Raw genomic sequence first — 26,694 nt, 5'->3', positions numbered from 1 at the left:
TATGCGAGCCCAGCCCAATTAAATATCGAATAAAAATTTCGAACTGCACTAGTGATAGGGAACGACGTTGCTGCATTTCAAAAACCCTACATTTCCCCGGTCTCTGAGGCTGAGCCCTTGATTGGAACCAACACTCTCGCATTCAGGAGCCTATATGATAATCTGTTGTCTCTAAATCTTAGCAAAAGCAGCTCAGCTCTGCAATTTTTTTCTGTTTTTTAAATTATAATGGCCGTTTCATCGCAAACACCTGATATCTCCGGGGAGCGCCAATCTGGACAAGATGTTCGCTCTCAAAACGGTGAATATTTTTTTATGAATATGTGTTTCTAACTATATATGTAGCGTTTTATGTGCGTTCGCTTGTCTACGGGTGAAGTGTGTGTCTTTGGGTTTATGTGTGTGGGAATGCTGCTGCTTATTGTCTGTTTGTTTTTGTAATGGGTAGTCATTGTCATTGTCATTGATAATGTTTTTGATGAATATGTGCAGTCGTAGCATGCCAAGCGGTTGCAAACATTGTAAAATCTTCGCTTGGTCCTGTTGGTCTTGACAAGGTAGTTTGCTCTCCACTCATTTTTGAAGATTTTTTTTAGCTTCCCATACCTGTCCGCTAACAACTAGGGAGCTTAGACTTATGTTTGATATGAAATTTTAGTAGTCTTTTGATTATATAAGTTTCGGTTGTATTGTTCAAGTTTCTTCGCCCCTTCCCCAGCAATCCACGTGCTCTAATTATGAACTATTTTAGTGGTGAAAAATGCTGTTGAAATCCTGAATTTTACATTAATTTGTTAATGTTTGATGTTTCATATGCCCAAAATTTAGAGGTAAGGAAAACCAAATTTTGTAGTTTGTTTAAGATAGCTCTGCTTCTGGATGGTTCTATCCACATGTTTCTAGATACCCATTTTTAAAAACTTTTCACTTATTATTTGGTGTTCTTTGTGATATTATATTTTGGTTATATTGGTGGAGATTTTAATATATTGATAATTACACCAAGTGAAGTAAGTCCATGCGACATTCCTACTCCAGTTTTATTCAATGCAATTATGCGATGCTTTCTAAAATAGTCGTATATTTAACTTCTGCCGCTGTCTTAAATAACCTGCTTTTCAAGCAAATATGGATGTAAGTGTGGGATTATAGTTGTCTATCTGTAATGGGTGCAAAATTCGTGGTCATCTGCAATGACTTACATTGTTTAAGGGTAAATAATATGAACTGGGGGTGATGGTTGGCTAACAAGCGAAGGTGGGAGGGAAAGATAACAGTTTTTATGTGATGAGTTGGTATTTTTCAGATGCTTGTAGATGATATTGGTGATGTTACAATTACCAATGATGGTGCCACAATACTTAAGATGCTGGAAGTTGAGCATCCGGCTGCTAAGGTGAATGGATAATTATTTCTTTCTTCAACAAATTCATCATGTCTGTTTCACATTCATCTTTATATGATGGCAGGTTCTTGTTGAGTTGGCTGAACTGCAAGACAGAGAAGTTGGAGATGGGACAACTTCTGTGGTGATCATAGCTGCTGAATTACTTAAGGTAGGTTATGCTGCTTTTACTGGAACAAACTTTAATGTCTTTTGTAAGTTCTTTTGAGTGTGAGCATTGGGAATATTATGCTTCACTACTGAGTTCAGATTTTTTTCTACAGAGAGCAAACGACTTAGTGAGAAACAAGATTCACCCAACATCAATTATCAGTGGATACAGAGTGAGCATCGTTTTTATTTTTCTCTTTAGATTTTACATGGATCTGTTTCCAATTTATTGGTAATCAGTCTGTTTCATGTTCCTCCATTATAAGTGGATCATCTCAGCTCATTAACTCTTAGCATCCTAGCTCTAACTCCCGAGCCCGTAGGTTTGTATGTTATCGGATAATGCTGGGGTGTCGAAAACATATATTGATATCAAAGAACTCAAAACCACGCGCGTACGCGCTGTATCGCTCTCGTTCACTACGTTCCCTCGAGCTCACTCATGATGTGCGTAATTGCATCAATATTTTGTAACAGCTTGCTATGAGGGAAGCATGCAAATATGTTGATGAAAAACTAGCTGTAAAGGTGACTCTCTGCTACTATTGCTTCCTTCTGAAGTGTGAATCTTTTTATGTTTTGTCAAGTCATGGATTTTGAATCAATAAAAGGGCGAAAAATATCTTAAGCTATGGTTTTCTCGTCTCCCGAAATTTTTCTTCCCTGATTCTTTTCCTTTATCAAAGATAATGATTTTTATTGAAAATTGGATTGTGGGAATAAAGTAACAGGGCAGCGAGTAGACTGAATGTTATATTATAAATTTTCACCAATCACTTTGAAGCACATAGTGTTTCATTCGAAGCTTTTTGAGCTTATTGAGCTTTTTTCATATGTACGTATAGGTTGAAAAACTTGGCAAAGATTCTCTTGTAAACTGTGCCAAGACCAGCATGTCCTCAAAGTTGATAGGTGCTGATAGTGATTTCTTCGCAAATCTTGTAAGTTAATAAATGAATGAACGTTACGGGGCATTATTTCTCTCATTGAAATGTATAGTTTATGAAGCTTTTCGAGGCACCTGCAAACAGCATGCTAGCACTCGACTTTTTTAATTTATATGTGATGGTAAATATGGCATTGTAGTAGCTTGTGATTCAGCTGATTTCCTGAGTCCAAGTACGAAGTACCCAACCTTGTTTCCCAAAGGACTTGAGGGCAGTGGAGCAGGGGTTCATGAGTGTTTTTTGTGCCGTTTTATACTGTTATACTTGTACAAAATTGCTAATCTCCCTCTTCTATAGAATTAATGTGTGTGGTTTCGCCCTTATTGTGGCTTTCAAGACCTATCACATTCTCTTTATCATAAAGTCATCACACTGCTTATGCTTTTAGGTTGTGGAGGCTGTACAAGCCGTGAAGATGACAAATGCAAGAGGTGAAGTTAAATATCCAATCAAGGTTGGTGGTTTACGGTTGAACATTTATTTGCTGCTACATGTTGAGATAGCTTCTATCCATTGAATAATTTGTTTTGAAAACCTGTGCTTCGCGATTGTCTTCTTCAATTATGATATTCCAAATAATCCAAAAGACAGGCATATACCTCACATATTTTATTAAATTAATCAATTCATTTTTCCTAGACATTTTTAACATTTCATCCGTAAGTTAGATGTTCTAATCATCGTATCGGTGTCAGGGAATTAATATTCTTAAAGCCCAGGGGAAGAGTGCCAAAGATAGTTATCTACTTAAAGGATATGCTCTCAACACTGGGCGTGCTGCTCAGGGAATGCCTTTGAGGGTTACCCAGGCTAAAATTGCTTGTCTTGATTTTAATCTTCAAAAGACAAAAATGCAAATGGGTGTTCAAGTTTTAGTCACTGACCCCAGGGAGTTGGAAAAGATTCGTCAGAGGTGATTAAACTATTTAGCTTTTACGTGCTAAATTTGAGTTGAAAATAACGTCGTTTAGATGAACATGTGTATGCATTTTGTTTTTATGCTTATTACACGTCACCTTAGTCTGAATTTATGCATGTATCTTCTATGATCAATATATTTGAGATATCTCATTTTTAACCCCAAGAACAGTTTCAGGTGGCACTGCCAAAGCTATCAATATATGTGCTAAAATACCAAGGGGACTTCTTCTATTGCGTTGCTGACTTAATAGTTCTTGCAGAGAAGCTGACACGACAAAAGAACGTATTGAGAAGATTCTGAAGGCAGGAGCCAATGTTGTTTTAACAACGAAGGGAATTGATGACATGGCACTTAAGGCAAGCCATCTCTGACCTGTATTATCATCCGTATTCGTTGTCTCTCGTTGTTAGGATGATTATTGTTTTTAACAGGCCAAGTATTCTATGACAAGTGTGGTTGGAAGGTTCATTACTTCTGCTGGTTTTGTTATGTTTTCTTGTCATTTCATGTGCAACATATCAACTACTATGTTTGGCTATGTTACAGTTTCTTCTTTTGCTTAATTTGTATGCGTTGTTAGAGGTGTTCAGAGCATTGTAAAACTTTACTCCTATATGGAATACGTTTGGCACATAGCAATTACATTGATTTCTTGTTTAATTGACGGATCCTCTTTATTAAGAACTGAGTTTATTTAGGAGTGTCTTGGGGCTAATTAGAATCATCTTTTGAAAGAATGAAACTTTTAGAACTATCTATTCTACATTTTAGAGTGCTGTCACATTATGCTAATTAAGCACCTTTATTTTGTGATTGGAACTTTGTTCCTTGAATTATTACGGGATCTGCTCTCAATGTTTTCTTTCATTTAGTACTTTGTGGAGGCTGGTGCAATAGCTGTAAGACGTGTCCGCAAGGATGACATGAGGCATGTTGCCAAGGCAACTGGTGCAACTGCGGTATGTATTTTCAGTTCCATTCTACGTTGCAGACTGTAATGAATTTTACCTGTATCTCAAGGAGAATAACTCAATTCCTATTAATGGCTTTTGTACAGGTTTCAACATTTGCGGATATGGAAGGGGAAGAAACATTTGATCCATCATTTCTAGGACATGCAGATGAAGTAGTGGAGGAGCGAATTGCTGATGACGATGTGATTATGATAAAGGGGACCAAAACTAATAGTGCGGTGAGAGTTGTCATCTCTGTAACATCATCAATTTTCTAATATCTCTTGTTAAAATGATTCTACTGCTTCTGCTTTTTCCCCCATGAACCTAATTATGTTATTAGGTGGTGTTAATGAATACATCCTCGTTTCAACTCCATTATTTTTTCAAAGTCACATATTGGGTGGACCTGCACTTGAGTTTCACCAATACATCCTACTTGGCATTTCTATTTCTTTCCAGGTTTCATTAATACTTAGAGGTGCAAACGACTTCATGCTGGATGAGATGGACCGGGCTTTGCATGATGCACTATCCATTGTCAAAAGAACTCTGGAATCTAATACAGTGAGTTTCGCTCGTAAAAGTCTCTCCTGACACACTATAAACATGCCAATTGACGAAATGCAGTGATTGAGCGGGAAACAGATGATAATATTTGGCTTGTATTATTGGGACTGTTGTTAATAGGTTGTTGCTGGCGGAGGTGCTGTCGAGGCTGCCCTATCTGTATATCTAGAGAATTTGGCCACTACTTTGGGATCTAGGGAGCAGTTGGCTATTGCAGAGTTTGCTGAGTCTTTCTTGATTATTCCAAAGGTTCTTCGTTCATCAACAGTGAATATTCTCATTTGTTTTTTTGCGCAAGCTAATTTTGGGTTGTCTTGTTTAGGTGCTTGCGGTAAATGCAGCTAAAGATACTACTGAGTTGGTTGCCAAGCTACGAGCTTACCACCACGCCGCACAAACTAAGGCAGATAAGAAGCATTTATCAAGGTTTGGATCCTACATCATCGCCTATTGGTTTATAAGTACTTACGTGTGAGGGTTTAAACTGCCACATAACTTCTCTGGATGTTATTCTTTCGGTCTAACAAGTCTTTGGAAATAATGGTCGAGCAATTCGGTATATATGTGAAGCTTTTCTCAACTCAAGTTTATTTTAGGTTCCCGGTTTTTTTGAAGCAGTACAGTACACATTTTTGCAAAGTAGTCCTGAGGAAATGATAGAATGTAGAATGTAGCTACATGGACATTAATTAAGTTGGATGTCTGGAAGATATTGTAGATACTTGCGTGAAGTGCTATATGATCGTATGACTTTGCGAAATATATTACCCCTGGGTCACCTGGTTGTTCGCTAGGATTTACAAGTGGCAGAAAGAGCAAGAAGCCGGAATCTGTTTTTTAATCACTGGTCAATGAGAATTATATAAATTGTCACTATTTATTCGAGAATTCTGATCAATCACTTTCATGGATGCAGCATGGGTCTAGATTTGGTGAATGGTACCGTTCGTAACAACTTGGAAGCTGGAGTTATTGAACCTGCAATGAGCAAAGTGAAGATTATTCAGGTTACAGTTTAAAGATTCAATGCTCGATTGACCGTTTGTCATTTTTTATCCAGTTTAAAGATTCAATGCTTGATTAAACTTGGAATCTAAATTACGTCTTTATCCAGTTTGCCACCGAAGCTGCTATAACTATTCTTCGAATTGATGACATGATAAAGCTCGTCAAAGACGAAAGTGGGAACGACGAAGATTAGGCGCACTTCGAACTTATATTTGTATTCAAAACACTGAGGTTCAAAGAATGAATTTTGAGTGGTTTTTAAAATATGGTGGGAGTATTGTTGTGTTTTGTTACAACTTGATTTCTTTTTCTTGAGTTGGTGCACTCCGGAGTATCTTACTAGCTACGGCCAACGGTTTTTTTTTTTCTGAAATTCTGGCACTGGAATACGATGGATCATAAGAATTTTGTTAGGACTCGATGTAATGTTACAGCGTGTATTTAAATGTGCCACACATAACGTAATGGAAGTACCATGTCTAAGTTTTAAATTTTCTATAAATAGGCGATAATTATATGCATTTCGTTCTAATCAGCCTCGCAACCAATCCACAAGCCTGGAACTTCATGGTCTTACGTTCCACACAACCGCAAAACATGGAATGAATATTTGTGAACAACGTGGGAATCATTGAAAAATAATGAGCTTTATATGACTTGGTCACACCGGTACTTGGTATCCTAAGAATGAAGAGAGACATGATCCCTCCGGATCTGGTTGTGCAACGATCATGAGCTATCCCGATCTTGGGCTCTCTCGGGGATCTTGTCCCATCTCGGGTTTTTTCTGGGGTCTTTTCTCTCACGGGCTTTCTATATGCGCCATTTCTCCACACCTGGTTGGTGAAGTGATACCTCTCCAAGTCTCGAACTCATGATCTCCTGGCATAAGTACATAGTTCAAAGAGACTTGGTACCAGATGAGCCCGAGAGAACCCAAGATCGGGATAGCCCATGATCATTACAATAAAAGATGTGTCCCAGAAATATCTCATTACTACACAAAATTTTAATAAATACTAGTAATCGTGGCACACGCGTTGCGTGTCCTGAATACATGTGGCTAATATATTAAATATTCATGATATTACAACATAATGACGTCACAACATAAAGAAGAGAGTTTATTTTTCACAGTGGCTAGTTTGGAGAAAAATAATATTATTTTTCACGTGACAGTTTCCTTATGACGGTGAATATAATATTATTTGTTAAGAAAAAATATAATATAAAAAATGAGAAAAAATAAAATAGGAAAGAAAGTTGGCGTCCTCGTAGAACGGTTATTATAAAGGACTCAACTATAATAAAATAGTAAATAGTAAATATAAAAAATTAAAAAGGGTAAAACAGGAAAAAAAAGTTGATGTCCTCATAGAGCGGTTATTATTAGGGCCTCATACTTAATATAATAGTATAGATATTACATCTTAAAATTTAAAAATGTTTCACTCTTAATTATCATTCAATCCACGGTTAGTCAGAAATTAACGAACAAACTTCTCAAGATTTGGCAGAAGATAGCAACCACAGGGACTTCCAGTTAATTAAGGAACTAAAAACACCACAAGAAGAATATCATCGTGCATGAGATTTGTAATTAACTTAATTCCTATAAATTAAGTATACATAATATAGATTTATTCCTTCGAATTCAACAAGTGTAAAACTCAAGCCTCAACTTTTTCTAAACTCTAAATTGAATGAATAGCGGTATTACAAGAAAGTACACAGTTGGCAAAGCCAGTCACCCCATAATCAAGAGATACAAGGCTCGAGCCAAATCCCATAGTCTCTCGAGGTGTTAATTTCATGCATGCTCCAATCAGATATCGCCTTTGATTCGTCTTATTTTGGCCTCTAAAGTTTCCCAGAATATATATCAGTATATCTAGCAGTCACTTCCTCCTCAAAGATATACCACCTTTTTGACCAATTCCTGTCCCAGACAGGCTAGAGTGTAGAAGTGACTTGGAATCCGGCCGCCACTTCAATTCTTTGAGATCAGAAAATAAAGTTGCTAGTTCTGGTGTTATTTCACTGTCCTTTACATTGTTACATGAACCTACTCTAAGCCTATCAAGCTGCTTCCAAGAAAGAACTATCGATTCTAATCCTTCTGTTGTCAACAATGAGCATCCTTCCAGCGACAGAGATCTAATGCTCCTACATGAGAAATTAGATCAACTATAATTCTGGAGTCAAGCAAACTAGAAGTTAATACTACAAATTAAGTCATTCTTTGACATATTCAACCAGGCAGTGAGAATTCCAGCTTCATTTACTCGAAAACTAAAAAGGCCTTGTTCTGATTTTTAACCTCTGTTTGCCTGAATATGAACTATATGAAGTTCATTTCAGTTTGACATTGCAAAAACCTTTTAAAAAAAAATTAAGAAGCAACTTAAATTTGTTTATATTCAAAGAGATATGAAAAAGAAGTCATTTATGACAATGTATCTCATCGGCAGACACCACACCAGCTAGGCAGATCAAATTGAATTATGTTTCCTCATTCATTCAGGTCGACATGACACGTTTCTATGAACTCCTAACATCTATATGCAAACTTGACATTCACATATATTAATACCTGATTACAAATCTTTTGCATCAATAATGGTTCAAAATTTCACGAAGGAGTAATCGGATAAAGTTAAGACTTTAGTACAAAGCGTCACAAGAGTATAACCAATCATACCTAAGAATACTGGCAGCAGCAAATATGTTACTGTTCAATCCCCAACAATCCTCTATAACTAGCTTTTGAATTGTCCGACACACTAAAAACAGTGCTCTCACACCCTGCTTCTCTCGCATTTGACACTGACGTAAATGCAACTCCTCAAGCATAGGGCATGGCCATAAGTGTTCATCTGAACCAGGATTTCCATCAATTTCATTACATGACAGAATCTTTAAAGTCTTCAAGTTCACACAATATGACAAAGCCGACAACCATCCACCATCCATTTTATGATTACAAAGTGTCAACTCCTCTAACATTTGACAACACTGCCCTATTGCCTTAATGCCATCATAACTCCCCTCGCATCCCACTAACTCAAGCTTTACTAATCTTCTACACCCCTGAGCTAAAATCGTCAACCCAATATCCGTAACCACAGAATTGTAAACCCCGCTTATGCTCCCTATCAATTTCAAAATTTGCAAATTCCGGCATTTAAAAATTCCGGGCAAGGCTAAATCACCCGAATAATGTAACTCCATCTCCTGCAAACACTCGCACTCTTCTCCCAAAAAACTTAAGCCTTTCTCACTAACATTCATCAAAACTACTCTCCTCAAATTCCTACACCCCTGGACCATTATTCTCACCCCTCTGTCGACCACTTCCGAATCCAATACATCCTCGTTCCTAATAAAAACCCCATCATTTTCGAACACCACCCCAGAACTTAAATGAATCGACAGTAACTTATTACAGAACAAAATTCCCGAATTCCAATCGGACTGAACGCATGCATGCACAAGGCTAGCATCGACTAAATTCGGAAACCGGAAAGTGAGCCTCCCAGACTCCAAAAAGTCCCAATCCAATAGCTTAATTGATTGAATCAACTTCCCACTCGCTACACACCACTTCTTGCACACCATTGAATTAGAAAAATGCTGCTTCCTGGCCGGAATTTTACTGAGGACTTTGAGCAACAATTCGTCGGACAGGAGAGACATGCAATCAGGCGCGGGAGGGATGAGAGGGTTAGGGTTGGAGGATTCAGAGTCCGGCTCAGAGTCGGAGTGGGGGGTGGTGGAGTCGGAGTTGGGGAGAGATTGGAGGCGCATTTTGAGGAACAAATGCCTCAATGTCTCGTTGGGGTCGACGCGTTCGTTGGAAGAGTGGTCGGACCAGCTGGAGCGACGCTTCTTCTTCGCCTTGCCGAGGTCAAGAATCGGATTAGGGTCGCAGTCCGGATCGGAAATTCGTTTTTCATCAGGTGAAATCGACATGGTTGTAAATTAGGTATAGGGTTCATGAAACAAACGAGTTGATTTAATGTGGAAACAATGTCCTCCTCATGTTCCATGCCATCACTTGTCAGATTAGATGGAACCATGACAAAATTTATAACCTTACAAATATATATATTTATAAAATATAACCTCTATTTTTCCAATAAATTAATTAGTTAATATCATATTTAGTCATTATTAATAATATCTTGATGTTCGAGTCGGTGAATTGAGTGAGTATTTGATAACACACTAATGTGTTTGCTCCGATATCAATATTTTTTCAGATGATTCTATCACACATAATTTCTCTAATACGATCAACTAACGTAGTTTGCAGATTGTTATATCAGCTTAAAAGACATATCCAGTATTCACCGAAAGATAGCGATTTCTATCTATAGTTGTAAAAGATATATGAATATTATTTTGGAATCCATAATTAATTCGATTTTTACGAGGGAATTATTTTTGAATTTGTCTTGTGCTCCTTTTTAAGCTTGATCTTCTGTAACATCACGAAACTATGTTTTGAGAATGACAGACAGCCCTTCTCAAAATGAAAATAGCTACGGGAAACTTATACTAATAAAAGAGGAAAAAGGCCACAAAATATGTCCATAATCAGACCAAGAGTCTGATAAGACGACCCAAAATGAGCCTAGGCCCAAGTAAACATCGATGGCTTTATTTCAGCCCAAATATTTTTTTGGAATGGTTTCGTCATCCATGGCGTCAGCCCAAATCACATTTCCTGCGATGTTGTTGCGTTATCCAAGAAAACTGAACATCCTTTTCGTCGTTTATCATATATATGGAAATAAGTGACAAATGTTTAATTTACATTGTGACGTTTACGTGTTGTTTGTATAATATTTTTAGAATTAATTGGATTTTTTTTAAATAAGAGTTACGAAGTTCAACAACATTTTATTGCAATTTGAATTGTTTGTTATATGTAAATTTAGTTATTCCATAATTGCGAAAAATAGTAAACGAATAAAATAAATAAAATATATGTAACACTTTTTAATATAAAGTTTGATATATCAAAGATTGAATATGAAATGATTTCTATCCAAATCAATTTTAACTTGATATGAGCAAAACGTCAATTATTGTTCAATTACACATTCGAATTACATGATATCATTGTACTGTCATTAAATCAATTTATTATTAATTTTTTTTAAAAAAATAATTAATTATTATTTTTAAATAAAATAATTAGGATTTTAGTTATGTGACCAACTGACTGAAGCTTACTCTGGTCGAGACTGTGGAGCTAAAATCCATTTTCCATTTTTACAAAACATGCCGCCCACCTGCAGAGCGTGGATTGGCAACTGCCAACGTTCGCGCGCGGCGATGACACGTGAACTTTTCATTCTTTCGTTAGTCCCGCAACTCGTGTCCTAATTTTGCATCGATTGCTAGCTCCCAAGTTTCGATTCCCCAAGCGCAAATCACTTGAGTTTACAGCACTCGATTTTTGTTCCCACGTTGCTCCAAAATCTTCAATCACGTTTCACTATTTATTCCATTTTTTTAATATAAATTTGTAACTTAGGTGGCACGACCAAAAATTATTTACTTTATTTATATTTAACAAAATATTTTATATCCCAAAATGAAACTTGTATAATTACGAGGGAACATTTGATGGATTATATTCGCGCATTGTTAAATTAGAATTATATAACTTAGGGATATGACATATTAGTGACATTAGTAAGTAACGGGTTGATGGAACATTTTTATTTTAAATGTTGCAGATTATTCATTTAAGTTTTATCTCGATGCTTTGGATTATATTGAAGTTAATGAATATTTTTAGAATCTAACCTTAAATTTTTGGCAAAAACTTATATGAGACGGTCTCACGGGTCGTATTTTGTGAGACGGATCTCTTATTTGAGTCATCCATGAAAAAATATTACTTTTTATGCTAAGAGCATTACTTTTTATTGTGAATATTGGTAGGGTTGATCCGTCTCACAGATAAAGATTCCTAAGACCGTGTAAGGACCCGACGACTCAGCCGCGGCCCCACTCACAGAACTCCTCAGCCCAGGTGCTGGAGTCACTGCCTCCCCAAGAATCAAACCTATGACTCCCTGGCTTAAGTATATAGTTCATTGATTCTTGGTAACCAATTGAGCATTATAGGTTGTTATAAATTAGCATTATACCAAGAGCATGTGTATTATATAATTGGAGTATTTTGAGGATTATACTCTGTTATTATTAAGTTTTGTCGGATCTTTGATATTTTTAGTTTGTTTATTTTGTGGTTGTGCATGACGACACTTGTTTATTTAAGTCATGTGGTTGAATGCGTATGTTGATTATTTCGAGTATTTGAATTTTTCGGTATGTATTATTTACTGGAATGTCATGCCAAAATTATAGCATATTGTAAAATTTGTAGCTCAAATTGGTTCATCAAGCTTAAATTTTTCACCGAAAAACAAACAACTCAAATAGTTAATTAAGAAATCATAGGTTAAAAAAATTAATTAATTACATTGGAAGAAAATAAGAAGAGTGGTAAAATCAATTAATTAAATATAACTAACCCAAGAATTTTTTTTTTCAAATAGTCAAATATAGTGGCCGGTCTTAAATTCGTGTAAAATGGTTGGATATAAATTACTTTACATTCTACATGATTTCTTGTTTTTATTTTTTGAAAGATCGTAGCTTTATGGTTTTTTCGTTTTTTTGTTTTTTGAATTGATAATTGCTAATTGGCTATATGATCATTTCAACTTTACACAAACGGTTGCCAAGTAATTCGAACTCAAAAAAGTTCAATGAAATTGAAATAGAAGTTTAAATATACTTTAAAAAAACTGTAAAAAATGGGAATTAAAACTTACTAATGAATATATTTTTAATTAGAAAATCTTAAATTTATTTTAATTTGATAATTATTATCCTTTCTCATCATCTATTTATCTTGACTCGTCGAGCTAACCTCCAACGGATTGTGGAGGCACATTTAGGATAGGAAAATTTAGTTTTATTTTTTAAACTTGATAATTTTAGCTTATTATTATTATTATTATTATTATTATTTATTTATTTATTTATTTATATACAGTTAAAAGTTATAAAAAATAATTAAAAATTGTACTCAATTGACTTGATTTTGGGATTATTTTGACTCGATAAATAAAAATAAAAGAAAAAATCTTGTATTAGATTAGATTCTCTTATAGCTTTCAATTTATATCCAAAGGACCGGACCACACATAAACATGCTTTCCTCTAAATTTATACTCTTCTTATCTCCAAGTCCCTCAAAGCTCGAAGATCTACACCCACATATATTTTATGCCCAAAATAAAAGTGGAAAAAGGTTTCCTTTTTGTATTCTATAATATTCTAATCCTTTATCTCCTTCGATAATCCACAACAAAAGGAGAAAAAAAAAAAAGAGAGAAGAAGGAAAACTTCCCAATTTCTCCTCAAGAAATGACTCAGTGTGTACCCAGTTGGGATATTGATGATAATTCCGCACTGCCTGGGTACGACTCTAGTAAATTTTGCTTGATATTTTTATGTAATTTTGTTAAACGGGTATTTCATACTTTATGTTCTTGGTGATTTTGTTAAAATTTGTGCAGGTTGGATTATGAAGTAGCAGAATTGACTTGGAAGAATGGGCAATTAGCCATGCATGGCTTAGGCCCTCCCCGCGTGCCTCCTATTAAGCACACTGCATGGGATAAGCCACGCGCCGGCGCCGGAACACTGGAGTCCATAGTCAACCAAGCCACGCGCCTCCCCTATCCCAAGTCCGCCTCAGATGTCAGCGGGGACGATATTGTCCCTTGGTTTGACCACCGCAGAACCATGGTCAACCCTGCGGCCAGCGCCTCCATGACCATGACAATGGACGCCTTAGTTCCATGCAATAACAACAACATAATCAGCAGGAACGATAACCCGGTCCCCTCCTCGCACTTGCTGGAATCCGGCACGTGCGTGGTGGGGTGCTCCACCAGGGTGGGTTCGTGCAGCGGCGTCCCCGCCACCTTGGACGGCGGAGTTGTGGGAGGGAATCACGTCCCACGTTTGGACATCAACAGCTGTGACACGAACGGGAGCGCGAGCGAGAGCGCCACATGCGGTTTGGATAGCCAGCTGTTGACGCGTGATACCTACGAGAAGGAATTGGGAGTGGCGGGGTTCACGTCTCCGTCGACCGAATCACCGGGAAATACCAGTTCCGGTAAGGAATATAGCAAGAGCACCGGCGAGGACCATGACTCCGTGTGTCATAGTAGACGGCTGGTAATTAGTTTTACATTTGATATTATTTTCTAAACTTGTATTGGAAAACAAATATTTCATAGTTTTATATAATGTTTACTCCTCAATCTATTAAAAACAAAAACATCCAATTAAATCAAACTTGGGTATAAATTATTTTTTAAAGAAATGCAAAATTCTTCCTAAAATAATGTTTTTTTTGTCCCTTGAACTCTTGAATTGCAGAGGTATAAATGTGACGATGAGGGGAAGAAAAGAGGAACTAGAAAGTCGTCAGTGTTAACAAAAAGGAGTCGGGCAGCTGCTATTCATAACCAGTCTGAACGTGTAGGTTAATTTATTCTTCTTGTTATATAATATTTAGTAAATATATATATTTTTTCTTACAAAATGGCAGTACCAATAATATAAATTAAATATTTTATTTCTTTTCCTGGTTTTTTTATAAATTTATTCATGTACACTGATTTTATAATTCTCAGAAACGAAGGGACAGGATAAATCAAAGGATGAAGACTCTGCAGAAGTTGGTCCCAAATTCCAGCAAGGTAAGCATGATATTCATAAAATATCATTAATATTTGATGGTATAAAAAAATCTAATGAACAACAGATCAAGTGGCTTACTTTGTTTAGCTACAACAAATCAACTATGCGTCACTTCCTCATCTGGACAGCACTTTTTCTGATTTTCCCGTATATTTATTAATTATTAATTAATTAATTTTAAAAAATAAATAAATTATATTTAATTTTTTTGAAATGAATTATATTTAATTTTTGTACTTGGAAATTTATCTTTTAAGTTTTGTCGTAATATGTTGTATGAAATAGTATAACTTATCTAGACATGCTGATATGAAATGTGGTCCAGAGGTTTAATGCGTTTGCACGGCTTGTGATGGATTCATCGATTGTAGTCCACACGTAGTTAATCTTGTTACAGAGAAATCAGACAAGAAAAAAAAGGGTTTTTTGTTGCGAGGACAGTTATTATTATAAAATTAAATTTGTTCGTACATAAATTTACTTAGTTCTGGTTTTTCACATGCATGCCTGCCCCCACCCCCCTGATTATAGGAAAAAAATGTTCAGTTCAGTTCACTTCAAAATAGTTGTGGTCATATTTGGTCCTTACCCTATCTCTTCTATAATTTTTAATATATATATGATTCTTGTAAATGCAGTTAATTTTATCATATAATTTTTAAAAATTAACTTTGATCGAGTATTGGTCTCGTTGCAACATGTTATTCCTTTATATAGTTGATTAAGTTTTGATTAAAATACTATATATATGTATGTTTCAGACGGATAAAGCTTCGATGCTGGATGAAGTGATAGAATATGTGAAACAGATGCAAGCACAAGTTCAGGTGATGAGGATGAACATGTCACACATGAATATGTTGCCATTAACAGTCATGCAGCAGCATCAGCACCTTCAAATGTCGATGATGAACCCTATGGGAATGGGAATGGGGATGGGGATGGGGATCATGGAGATGAATGCCATGGGGCGGCCGGGGGCCGGAATGTTGTCACCTCCGACTGCTGGAATCCCGCTCCCTCCCCCCTCCTTTATGCCGGTGGGGGCGTCGTGGGATAATCCCGGGGGACCTGCTTCGGTGATGACGGATCCGTTATCCATGTTCATGGCATGGCAATCGCAGGTATTGTTGTTAATTTTTTTTAGAAAAATAATTATAAAGTTGGAGTGATAAAATTATATACTTTTTTAGAATTTCTTAAAATATAAAACTATATTTATAATTATTATTTCTTTAGAAATATTCTTTAACATTTGTCGTTGGATAATTTGGTTGCAGCTAATGACAATGGATGCTTACAACAGGCTTGCAGCTTTGTATCAGCAATTCCAGCAACCACCTGCCTCTAGCTAGTTCAAAATATTAATTAATATAGGAAATTTTAATTTGTATAATACCCTTTTATTTACTCAAATTATTTAATTCACCAAATCGTGTAAAATCCTTTTTTTTTAAAAAAAAATTTCACCAAGTTTGAATACATAAATATAGACGAGTAGTGGTATAATTATATTAAATATTCACATGGATGTATTAAACGATATATAATAATGTAGAGTAGGTCTTTTGTAAGACGGTTTTACGAATATGTATCTATGAGACGTGTCAACCTTATCGATATTCACAATAAAAAGTAATACTATTAGCATAAAAAGTAATAATTTTAATAGATGACCCAATAATAGATCTATTTTATAAAATACGATCCGTGAGATCGTCTAACGTAAGTTTTTGTCACTGAAATATGACTGTCTTCGCTTGCATTATTTTGTGCCATCATTATTGATCTCATAGTTGCGTGAAGCGATAAGGTTTCAAGATATTTAAAATTTTCATTAATAATTTTATTATATTCCATAAAAAAATTTATTATTTAAAAATAATGATACATATGTGTGCACGCGTGTAGGGATGTAAACGAACCAAACCGTTTGTGAGCTATTCGAAACTTGATTCGATAAAAGCTCGTTTGAGCTCGTTTAATGAGGCTCGTTAAGATAAATAAACCAAACTCAAGCTTTACAATATTCGGCTCGTTAGTTCGTGAACATGTTCGTTGGTAAGTTCATGAGTAATCTTTTAGATGAAAAAATAATAGTTTTGATATTTGATTTATTGATTTTGCATATTATTTATGAAATATATAGAAAAATTTATTAAATTTATTTATTATAACAAATTTATAAATTTTAATAAGAATAATATATTTTTCTTTAAATATATAATTTACTTTTAATTAATTTAATAAAAATTTAAATGTATAATTCATATTTATTAAGTTTGTTTAGGTTCGATAAAGGCTTGAATAAGCTCGTGACCCATGCATATATTGGCTAAATAAAGCTCGAGCTCGGCTCGATTATAAACGAACCAAGCTCAAACATTCAAAAGTTCGGCTCGGCTCGACTCGATTACATCCCTACACGCCTGTAGGAGAAATATCAATTTTTACATTGTCGAAGCTCAACTTGACAATGTAACATGGAATGCTGGTTAAAAGAAAGGCACTAAATGATAGGATTGAATTGTCGGCCAACTAATATTATTTGAAAACAGATTCTACAAGTGAATTATTTATTCAACTTTTTATTAGTAAATATCTGTATTTATATATATCCACCGACAATAAATTTTTATGTAAATTTGAGTAAAATCTCTTTGCTCATCTTTCAATTAAGTTTCGGTACTTATGTAATTTTTTTTTTTGAATTGATATCCGACAAAGCTTAGATTTTAGTTTCGACTCCTGTTGATCATATTTTACATTTTTACCCTTATATTATTTAGATACAAGTATTTAATATAAACATTCACTCGAATAATTAAATCATACCAAGCAATCTACGGCCGCTTCTCAAAGCTCAAATCCATTCGCCGATCCATTACTCTTTTCTGACTTGAAAATTGACGATTCAAGGTGAACCTATGTAGTATAAGTCGATTGTGATATAATTTTTTTAGTAATTTCGAAAGTCACGACTCAAAAATAAAAAATATAACCACCATTTTTCATGTCTAATCGTCAAATTTTGAAGTGTTTATTTTTAGTTTATGCTTCAAATTTGACTGTTTTTGTTCATATGTCATGTTTTTATGTGTTTGAGAATTTGCTTTAGCTGTGAGTGACTGTGGGAGCAAATTTTGTAGTGGTTTGCTAAGGTTTCTTACCATTACAAATGCACTTGTCAAATTTTTTCATGCAATGGTATAAAAATGTACTCGATAACTAAATAATCAAGAGAAAATTTTAATTTTAATATTGCATGTTGGCATGGTTTGAATTTTGGTATTGTAACTCGTCAATTTTTAATTTATCCAACAATTTGGATTATTTTTTGGTTTTAGTCATTTTTCTCTCGAAAATGCTGTAGTCATGTAGAAAAAAACATATATATATACTTTTGAATCAATGATTCATTGATCGATGGCTTTGTGACTGCGATGTTGACAAAAAATTTGAATCCAGGACAACTTGGGACTTGGAACACTCAAATGATTGGAAAACGAAGCAAACGCTTGTTCCGTGACAATACCACACACTTTCTGCTTAAAAATATTGTCACATTCCCAAATACATCCACATAATATTTATCCAAAATTAATATTTGTTAGAATTGTGACCCTTTCTCTCGTATTAATCATTTGAACTTTACTTGAGAAAAGGAAAAAAAAAAGGGGGAAGGGGGATGAATAATTTGCATGGTGTTTAGCTATATATAACATTAGTACTAAGCGAAGCATCAACCTTTGCACTAATTTTAATTTTTTTTGTGAATATCAGTAGGATTGACCCGTCTCACAGATAAAGATTCGTGAGATCGTCTCACAAGTGATCTATTCTTACGTGATAAAACACGAGTAACGAGGTTTTTTTAATGCTTTCGATCTAGAAATTCACGATCTTGAACACGTGGTCGTTGGTTTTTTTTTTTAAATATATTAATAAAAATAATAAATATATCAAAACTCTGTGTGATGATGCCACTTGACCAATTGGTCAGTGGGATATAAATAAATTGGATAATACACTCGAGCATGACGGAGAATAACGAAAATGAGAAAATAAAAATTTCCAGGTGATATTAGAAATTATTTTGGGGTTAAATTAAAATATTAGAATATTATCTCAAAAAAATGAAAAAAAAAATGAATTGAATTAAAGAATTCAATTTCTTCCCCAAAAGATCTGGACAGAATCAGTCAGGAATCTTATCTTACGCCAAAATATCCTCATCCATTGGTCAAAAAGGCAGACAGATGCATCGTAAGAGCAATAAATGCATACATTATTTCTAACTTCAAGAAGTATTTTAATATTATTATTCATTAATTGATGATTTGAATTAAATCTTACACGAAGACACTTTAACTCATATTTTTTCCATCAAATTCTTTAATTCTTGCACCAATATTAGAAAAAGTAAGTTTTATTTGAAACGATCAAACTATTTATATGTGTGAAACAAATTGACTTGTTTCATATTTACAAAGAATAATACTTATTTTGGTATAATAAAAAAGATTTTTTTTTTACGAAATTAGTTTAGCGATCGTGATACGATCTTATAAGAGTTTTTGTGATAATAAATAGTTTGTTCATGTGTTAATTTATGAGTACTTTGTTTGATAATATACTCTATTATTGTATTACAATATTAAGCGCGATTATTTTCCATTAAAAAAATTAAAAGAAAATAGATCCATCCACTTTAGAATAGTAAAAGGCCCATTTAGCCCATTGAGGCATATACGTGAACAAGCTTATTTTTCCTGGATTGGGCTAATATATTCTTTCAAGTATGTGGGCCATTGTAAACTTGTTGTCAAACATGTTGGGCCAAGAATACGGAGCCAACGCATGTGAACGATGAATAGTTACAAACATTTGTAGCTCAAATTATATCGGTGGAATGTGATGTTTAGTTAGATATGTTATATTTAAATAAATCTCCAACCTCAATTATATACATAAGATCATGCGCATAATGGCAATACGAGCAATAATGTTATCTGAATTAAAATTTAATAGATTTTACAAATTTATTTTTTCGAGTTTTATATCTTTATTCTTTACTGAAAATCATTCTTCGCCACGCTTATTCCGTGTGCATAAATAAGTATTACAAGAGTTTCCAACTTAACACATATATACTAATTAAGTAAGAATATGTTTTACGTGAGACAATTCCATCGATTTTTGTCTGTGAGACGAGTCAACTAGATCCATATTTGTAGTGAAATATAATATGTTTGACATAAAAAATAATAATTTTTCATTGATTGAATTAGATAGGATGTCTGTATCATAAAATCGACTCATGAGACGACCTCATATATGAGTTTTTGTGATTAAGTATATATCAATTAAGTGTTTTGTATCACCTAAAAAATTTTAATACTTTATTTGCGTTTGGGCATGAGAAAACCGAGATCCAACATGAATGTACCAATTTCACCCATTAGTTTATCTACTCTAATATAGCAAGAGGTAGAAATGGTCCTATTATTCTAATGTGAATCCCCTCCTTCCACTTGTCGCATGCTATACACCATCACTCTTATTTTTCTCTACCTCTACCTCCCCTCCACAAAACAGTTACCTTAACTAAAAACTAGGATGGGTGTTCTTTTTTCACCATACGAATTCCTCCACAAACCATTAATTACTCCAACTAAAAACTAGGAGTGACATTCTTTTGACCATACACTCCCATAACTTTCTACTACAAAACAAGCTCCGATCTCTATTCAATTAGTCTATTCATTTTTATTTTTACTTCTCTTTTTTTTCCTCTACTCAAAACTACACACCCTTGTCTTGTAAAAAGTTATCCAAGTGTCGATTTTCATGGATAATTGTGTAGATGAACATGCCCCACCAAATTTTAAGCACTATTGTAGAGTTTGCAAGAAGGGTTTTATGTGTGGGAGGGCACTTGGTGGGCACATGAGGGCACATGGGATTGGGGATGAGAATGGGAATCTTGATGATGAAGATCATGCTAGTGATTGGGAGGAGAAGATTGGAGGGGGTGATAGGGTATGTAATAAGAGAATGTATCAATTGAGAACTAATCCAAATAGGCTCAAAAGTTGTAGGACTTGTGAGAATTGTGGGAAGGAGTTCTCGTCTTGGAAGTCCTTTCTTGAACATAAGAAATGTAGCTCCGATGACGCGTCGGAGTCCCTTGTGTCCTCGCCTGAGTCTGAAGGCGAGGACGATGGTGGAAGGAAAGGAGGTGGTTGGTCTAAGAGGAAGAGATCATTGCGTACAAAAGTGGGTAGTTTGAACGTGACATATGCGTCTAGCGAGGAGGAGGATCTCCTTCTTGCTAGATGCTTAGTGCAACTGGCTAATACTACAGTCGATCCGCCATCACCCGAGCCGGAAGAATCATGCGCCTCTGCCAGTAGGGAGGAGGAGAGGAGGAACCCCACACCGTATCTTGACCAGGGTAGGGCGTATTTTGACAAGGCAAAAGGGATATCTAATCCAAAGGGGTTGTTTGAATGCAAAGCATGCAAAAAGGTGTTTAATTCTCACCAAGCCCTAGGGGGCCATAGAGCAAGCCACAAGAAGGTCAAAGGGTGCTACGCAGCCAGACAAGATCAATTAGATGACAACAATACCACGTATGATGACATGAATACACAGGAAGACCTATTCTCCTCTAGATCTACTTTTTACCATTTCGAACAAGGTCCTACATTGGTCGGAGCCGCGAAAATGAAGTCGAAAGTGCACGAATGCTCCATTTGTCACCGCGTCTTCTCGTCAGGGCAAGCCCTTGGAGGGCACAAGAGGTGCCATTGGATTACGTCCTATTCACCGGACACATCTTCACTAGCCAAGTTTCACATCGAACCCGTTCGTCACCATCCACCAAAGATCGAGGACAAATCCGACTCGTTGGATCTGAACGTCCCCGCATGGGCCAACGACATGTCTACGATTAGACGGGACCCACGTAACCTGTTGAGCTTCGAGGTTTCCACTGACGTTCAAACACCCAAGTGGGTCGATCACGGGATGGGACACACACAAGCCGGCGAGGACCACCAGTACCCTCAGTCTCAGAAGCTCGAGAACGGTACCAATGCCGCCGCCGCCGCCGCCAACAAGAACAACGACACACAAAACTCTGATAAAAATGTTGAGAGTAAACTGAAGTTGGCCAATTTTAGTGACTTGAAGGAGATAGACACAAGTGTTAATTCATGGTTGCAAGTAGGGATTGGTTCTACAACCGAAGCCGCAGCTGAATCATAATTCCACTCAAGAAAGATATATTTAGATGTACATTTTATTACATTAGACTGTAAAATTTTTAAGGATTTACATTCGAAATTTTTGGTTTTCAATCCAGAAGCCCATTTCACTTTTCCTCAAATAAAATCAAATATCATAGTCTCATTTGCACTCTTTTTCCCATAATTATTACATTAAATAAATTAATTTTCACCCATTTTCACACACACTCAATAATAATTGCATAAAATTTTAATAAGATATTATATTTAAAAATTTTAAACTTCTGTATAAACATAGACCAATTAATAATCATATCATGTAATTTCACTAGTACGAAGCTAAAATAATCTCAAACGTTGTATTTTTTCTTATCAATTTATTGAATTTTTTACTCTTTCACGCAACCTGGATTTGTAATATAAAATTGTTATATATTTTTTCTATTTATATTTATTTATATAGCAGATTTACCCGAAAATCTATGCAAGATTGAAGTCCAACAAAAACTAACCTACTCAAATTTTGTGAAAGATAAACAACTCAACACTCCTATGACAATGAGAGAATGAAATAAGTTTATTTCACTTTCTCACTTAATTATCGGCCAACTTTCTTGTACTAAATAAAAAAAAAGTCTAAATTAATTAAGAGAGAGTGATTTAATTTGTGAATGATTCATTTATTGGAATATTATTTTATTGCAGCCAAATTAATTTACCTAACTTTAATCGGATTCACTAAATTATGTTGTTCAATAACTCACGAATATCCTACGTCTTGTTTAGTTTATTAACGTTTTATGAATATTTATTGAAAAATAAATTTAAGATAATATTTGTATAATATCACAAACACATAACATTAAGGGAAAAAAAATTATCCACTAACTTGTCTTTGGTCTACTAATTATTTAAAATTTGGTTTTAGTACAATAAAGTTTTATTTTTTGGCTTTTAGTCCTATTTCGTCGACTGCTAACGTGACACCAAAAATATTGATGAAATTGGCGCGAGAAATGATGATATGTCAATGATTTGAACAAGTAGTTAGAAATTAAAAGTTAATGCATCCAGATCAAAATTTGACAAGTTGATAAACTAAAATGGATGATTAATGGGGAAAATTGTTATTTTCCTAAAGTTAAAACTATATTATGCAATAAATGTTAATATTGTCGGCAAAAACTTGTGTGAGACGGTTTCACGGGTCGTATTTTGTGAGACGGATATCTTATTTGGGTTATCCATAAAAAGTATTACTTTTTATGTTAAGAGTATTATTTTTTATTGTGAATATCGGTAGGGTTGACTCGTCTCATAGATACAGATTCGTGAGACCGTCTCACAAGAGACCTACTCAATATTGTCAGTCCTAGCATAGCTTCTGAAATAAATTAATCCCACCATTTGCCCTAATAACACGGCATTTACTTGCCAACAATCCCCCATGCGCACCATTTTCCTTCAAACACTTCAACAAAAGATCCGAAATTAAAGCTGAATAAATCATTCTTAAAATTCATTGTGAATTTATCAAAAACTTCGTGATTGCTCTCATAAGTCATAACATTTTCACATAATATATTCATAATAGACAATTATAAAAATTTGTGATTAGTTATGTTACAAATTATAATTAATAAAATATTTTATATACGTCGAAAGTTAATTGTCATTACAAATTTGTGCGTATGAAATACTAAAAATATCATTCAAATTTAAAGAAAAAAGATGGTACAGATGTTCACTGATTTATTGCAAACATAATGAAAAATTACATTGAATTCTTCAAATCTGAAGTGTTGACTGCCAAGTTAATAATGTAATTGGATTAGAGGTTATTTATATTTAATAAAAGTTTCTCTTTCTTATGAGAATAACAACTAAATTAAAACTCAATAATCAAAATTCGATGGGAAAAAAAGTTTTCCAACATAATTGTATTTAACATTAATTTAGTACCGTACAAAAAGAAATCTTTATATATATTTACTTATTGTGTGCCAAAGAGTACTAATATTAATAGGTGAAATATAGGGATTATTTGTTTCTAATTTATATAAAATAAATTTATGAATAAAAATCTTTGAATCCACACAATTATAAGCTAGATTATTGCCCTGAGATCACATACAATCGTTGCATTCAATCTGATATGGAATTATTGTTTCATGGCTCTTTTCTATTATATCTTTATCAGTTTTCTTGACTTGAAAAAAAAACAGTAAATCCTGTTTAATATTCTGGCAACCTTCCATTAATCCCACTAATATTGAGACAATTTGACCTTCTCTTGCATTATTATAAAATCTCACAACTCGAGCACATTTTCAAGAAACAGAAATAAACAGACACAAACACATTCACTGTGCCAAATACACAAACTGATTTCGATCTTCTTTTTTTCATTCTTGTACGATGGATAGACACAGATGCAAAGCCTGTTTCAGAAATTTTACCAGTGGAAGTGCTCTTGGTGGGCACATGAGATCTCATATGAAGAATTTTTATGTTTCGAAACAAGAAAGAGAACACAACACTCTTGAAAAGATTGATGATCTTCGGTCATTTGAGTCATATTCTTCGATTTCATCACAATATTTATCTCAGAAAGATGATGCAACCGAGGAAGAAAAAGGGTTGGATCCTGAGTTTTCTTCTGTTCTGATTCAAGATAGGGAGAGTGACACAGACTCGTCAAAGGATCATTCCATCTGCAGAAGATCGAAAAGGGTTCGAGATTCAAGAACTTCGGAGTTTGCTGGATTTGGGACTGGGAGTTTTACGGGTTTGATCGAGAAATCGAAGTTTGGTGATGAAGCAAAGAAGTGTGCTGCTACTCAGGAAGAAGATGTTGCTTATTGTTTAATGATGCTGTCTAGAGACAAGTGGGTAAGGGATGAAAGCAAATTAAATATTTGTGGAGAAAAATATAAATTTGGAGATGATTTTTGTGGAGATTCTGATGTTTCGAAAGTGAGAAAGAATAAAGTTAGAGGGAGATATATGTGTGAAACATGTAACAAGCTGTTTAGGTCCTATCAAGCACTTGGAGGGCATATGGCAAGCCACGGCCACAAGAAAATCAGACATAGCCCATTTAACGTTGAGTCGTCGTCGGAGATGGCAGATTCCGGTGGTGGCTCAGCTGCGGTGGCGGTGGAGGAGAAAGTACACGAGTGCCCTTTTTGTGAGCGGGTGTTTTCATCAGGGCAGGCCCTCGGAGGGCATAAAAGGTCACATTTTGTTAGGGGTGGAGGAATTTCAAGAAATAATGTTACGCCTGTTGGTAGTCCAGTTGAATCAATTTCAAGGACTGGTGAAAATTTGAAAATTGATCTTAATCTCCCAGCTCCAGTTCACGATGATGAAGACGAGATGAGCCAAATCGCGGTTTCGGCGGTTTTCGATGCATAAATTCTTGTATTCAAATTGGTTTAACTTGAATTTTTCGAACAAGAGGTGAGATTTGAAAGTCAAAGTTGTGTCGAGTCGTTTTCATTTGTCTCCCATAAGAACCATGCTAATCTTCAAAGTGGCCAAATTTATTTAATGAAGAAACATTAACTTCCTTTATGTAAAGTAGAAAGTTTGTTTGTTTATTTATTTATGATTGGTGTGCACTGAGTGAAAAAAAAAGATACTGGAAGTCCATGGAAATGATAAAACCAAGAAATTGATCACATAAAATTTTCAGCAACACCACGGATTTCATACCCATGGATTCCTCTACATATCAACAACAGATGTATTATTATCACCAGTATTATCACCAGTTTTCTCTGTGGATTCAATCTGAATACTTCGTTTGTTTGAATCTTGGTTTTTAGAAGAACGATCACTGACTGAGTTTATTATGGCGTTCTTTTTTGAATTTGGGAAGGGGGATCACGGGTTCCCTGATGAATTTCGGTATTTTGTGCGAGTGTGAAGTGGTTGTTTTTTTCCTGAAACCGTGAAGTGGTGTTTTCACATGTTACCTAGATGTGCATTTTTTTCAATGATTTTCTATTAAGAAGGGAAAGGTTGTTTGACATTTAAAGCGGTGGAATTTGAACTTGATCGACTAAATCTACTAGCTGTTATTCAAGCTGTTTTTCTTTAACGCTTTACATCAAGACTATTTTGGGCACTGTTGGAGATCAAGAAATCAATGTCCTTAAAACACTTGTAAACTTGTAAGCCGTGTGTATCATTCTGTTACCAGTATTCCATGTGGCTCAGATGTGTGCAAATGATTGAGTAGGTGATTAGATCTTTGTTTAGGTTGCTCCATGTTGAAATTTGTGAGTACTTGAAGCATATTTACCATGAAATCGTGCAGCTTTCTACTTTCTTTTGTGGCATTATTTTGTTGTGTTTAATATGTTTCAACTTTCATATTCCCCTCCAAGTTTGGAAGTTTTGGTGCTTAATTGTGCAAGCGAATTATATTTTAAACTGCCTCTTGGCTAGTCAAGCAACACCTATACTACCCCAAGTTGATACTACTCTGCTCAGCTAATTATGCCACATATCAATTTAAAGGGAAGGAAGTTGGCGCTCCATATGAAGAAGTGGCAGTTTTTATCAATAATCCCTTCAAAAAATAGCATACTGCATGATTTTAATAATTAGCTGAGCAGAGTAACCTTTCGTGTAGTTGGACAAAAAGATGAAGGTGAGCTTGAGCTCAAGTATA

General features: G+C 34.9%; 4 protein-coding genes across 4 annotated transcripts; 3 read left to right on the top strand and 1 right to left on the bottom strand.

Annotated features, from left to right (window-relative positions):
* The first annotated feature begins 46 nt into the window (after window positions 1-46).
* LOC142505495 (T-complex protein 1 subunit alpha) lies at window positions 47-6,446 on the top strand. Its single transcript, XM_075618483.1, has 17 exons — window positions 47-301; window positions 493-557; window positions 1,307-1,396; window positions 1,470-1,556; window positions 1,669-1,728; window positions 2,033-2,083; window positions 2,401-2,496; window positions 2,891-2,956; window positions 3,198-3,415; window positions 3,684-3,780; window positions 4,297-4,383; window positions 4,482-4,616; window positions 4,840-4,944; window positions 5,068-5,196; window positions 5,270-5,373; window positions 5,864-5,954; window positions 6,062-6,446. The coding sequence occupies exons 1-17, from the start codon at window positions 229-231 to the stop codon at window positions 6,146-6,148; spliced, it is 1,641 nt and encodes a 546-aa protein (XP_075474598.1). The 5' UTR covers window positions 47-228; the 3' UTR covers window positions 6,149-6,446.
* A 1,078-nt stretch (window positions 6,447-7,524) lies between these two features.
* On the bottom strand, window positions 7,525-9,976 carry LOC142505587 (F-box protein At5g51370-like). The gene is made up of 2 exons (XM_075618628.1): window positions 8,657-9,976; window positions 7,525-8,121 (listed from the first exon to the last, which is right to left on the bottom strand). Exons 1-2 carry the CDS (start codon window positions 9,925-9,927, stop codon window positions 7,854-7,856), a joined length of 1,539 nt encoding a protein of 512 aa, XP_075474743.1. The 5' UTR covers window positions 9,928-9,976; the 3' UTR covers window positions 7,525-7,853.
* A 3,214-nt stretch (window positions 9,977-13,190) lies between these two features.
* Window positions 13,191-16,233, top strand: LOC142505628 (transcription factor UNE10-like). Its single transcript, XM_075618693.1, has 6 exons — window positions 13,191-13,463; window positions 13,563-14,232; window positions 14,437-14,538; window positions 14,694-14,759; window positions 15,522-15,884; window positions 16,041-16,233. The coding sequence occupies exons 1-6, from the start codon at window positions 13,411-13,413 to the stop codon at window positions 16,113-16,115; spliced, it is 1,329 nt and encodes a 442-aa protein (XP_075474808.1). The 5' UTR covers window positions 13,191-13,410; the 3' UTR covers window positions 16,116-16,233.
* A 4,331-nt stretch (window positions 16,234-20,564) lies between these two features.
* Window positions 20,565-25,559, top strand: LOC142506010 (uncharacterized). The gene is made up of 2 exons (XM_075619146.1): window positions 20,565-22,017; window positions 24,420-25,559. Exons 1-2 carry the CDS (start codon window positions 20,611-20,613, stop codon window positions 25,428-25,430), a joined length of 2,418 nt encoding a protein of 805 aa, XP_075475261.1. The 5' UTR covers window positions 20,565-20,610; the 3' UTR covers window positions 25,431-25,559.
* The last annotated feature ends 1,135 nt before the right edge of the window (window positions 25,560-26,694 follow it).

The sequence above is a fragment of the Primulina tabacum genome, chromosome 10, assembly GCF_025594145.1.
Source record: "Primulina tabacum isolate GXHZ01 chromosome 10, ASM2559414v2, whole genome shotgun sequence".
Lineage (NCBI taxonomy): Eukaryota > Viridiplantae > Streptophyta > Magnoliopsida > Lamiales > Gesneriaceae > Primulina > Primulina tabacum.
Note: the sequence above shows the minus strand (reverse complement) of the source record. Positions and strands in the feature narration are given on the sequence as shown.

Excerpts from the sequence above, each read along its gene's own strand:
- LOC142505587 (XM_075618628.1), bottom strand. The coding sequence starts at position 9,927 with ATGTCGATTTCACCTGATGAAAAACGAATTTCCGATCCGGACTGCGAC. Across the intron at positions 8,122-8,656 it reads GCTGCTGCCAGTATTCTTAG|GAGCATTAGATCTCTGTCGC; the intron begins GTATGATTGGTT and ends TTTCTCATGTAG.
- LOC142505495 (XM_075618483.1), top strand. The coding sequence starts at position 229 with ATGGCCGTTTCATCGCAAACACCTGATATCTCCGGGGAGCGCCAATCT. Across the intron at positions 302-492 it reads AGATGTTCGCTCTCAAAACG|TCGTAGCATGCCAAGCGGTT; the intron begins GTGAATATTTTT and ends GAATATGTGCAG. Across the intron at positions 558-1,306 it reads GTCCTGTTGGTCTTGACAAG|ATGCTTGTAGATGATATTGG; the intron begins GTAGTTTGCTCT and ends GGTATTTTTCAG.
- LOC142506010 (XM_075619146.1), top strand. The coding sequence starts at position 20,611 with ATGGATAATTGTGTAGATGAACATGCCCCACCAAATTTTAAGCACTAT. Across the intron at positions 22,018-24,419 it reads TTGGTTCTACAACCGAAGCC|CATTCTTGTACGATGGATAG; the intron begins GCAGCTGAATCA and ends TCTTCTTTTTTT.
- LOC142505628 (XM_075618693.1), top strand. The coding sequence starts at position 13,411 with ATGACTCAGTGTGTACCCAGTTGGGATATTGATGATAATTCCGCACTG. Across the intron at positions 13,464-13,562 it reads GATAATTCCGCACTGCCTGG|GTTGGATTATGAAGTAGCAG; the intron begins GTACGACTCTAG and ends AAATTTGTGCAG. Across the intron at positions 14,539-14,693 it reads TTCATAACCAGTCTGAACGT|AAACGAAGGGACAGGATAAA; the intron begins GTAGGTTAATTT and ends TATAATTCTCAG.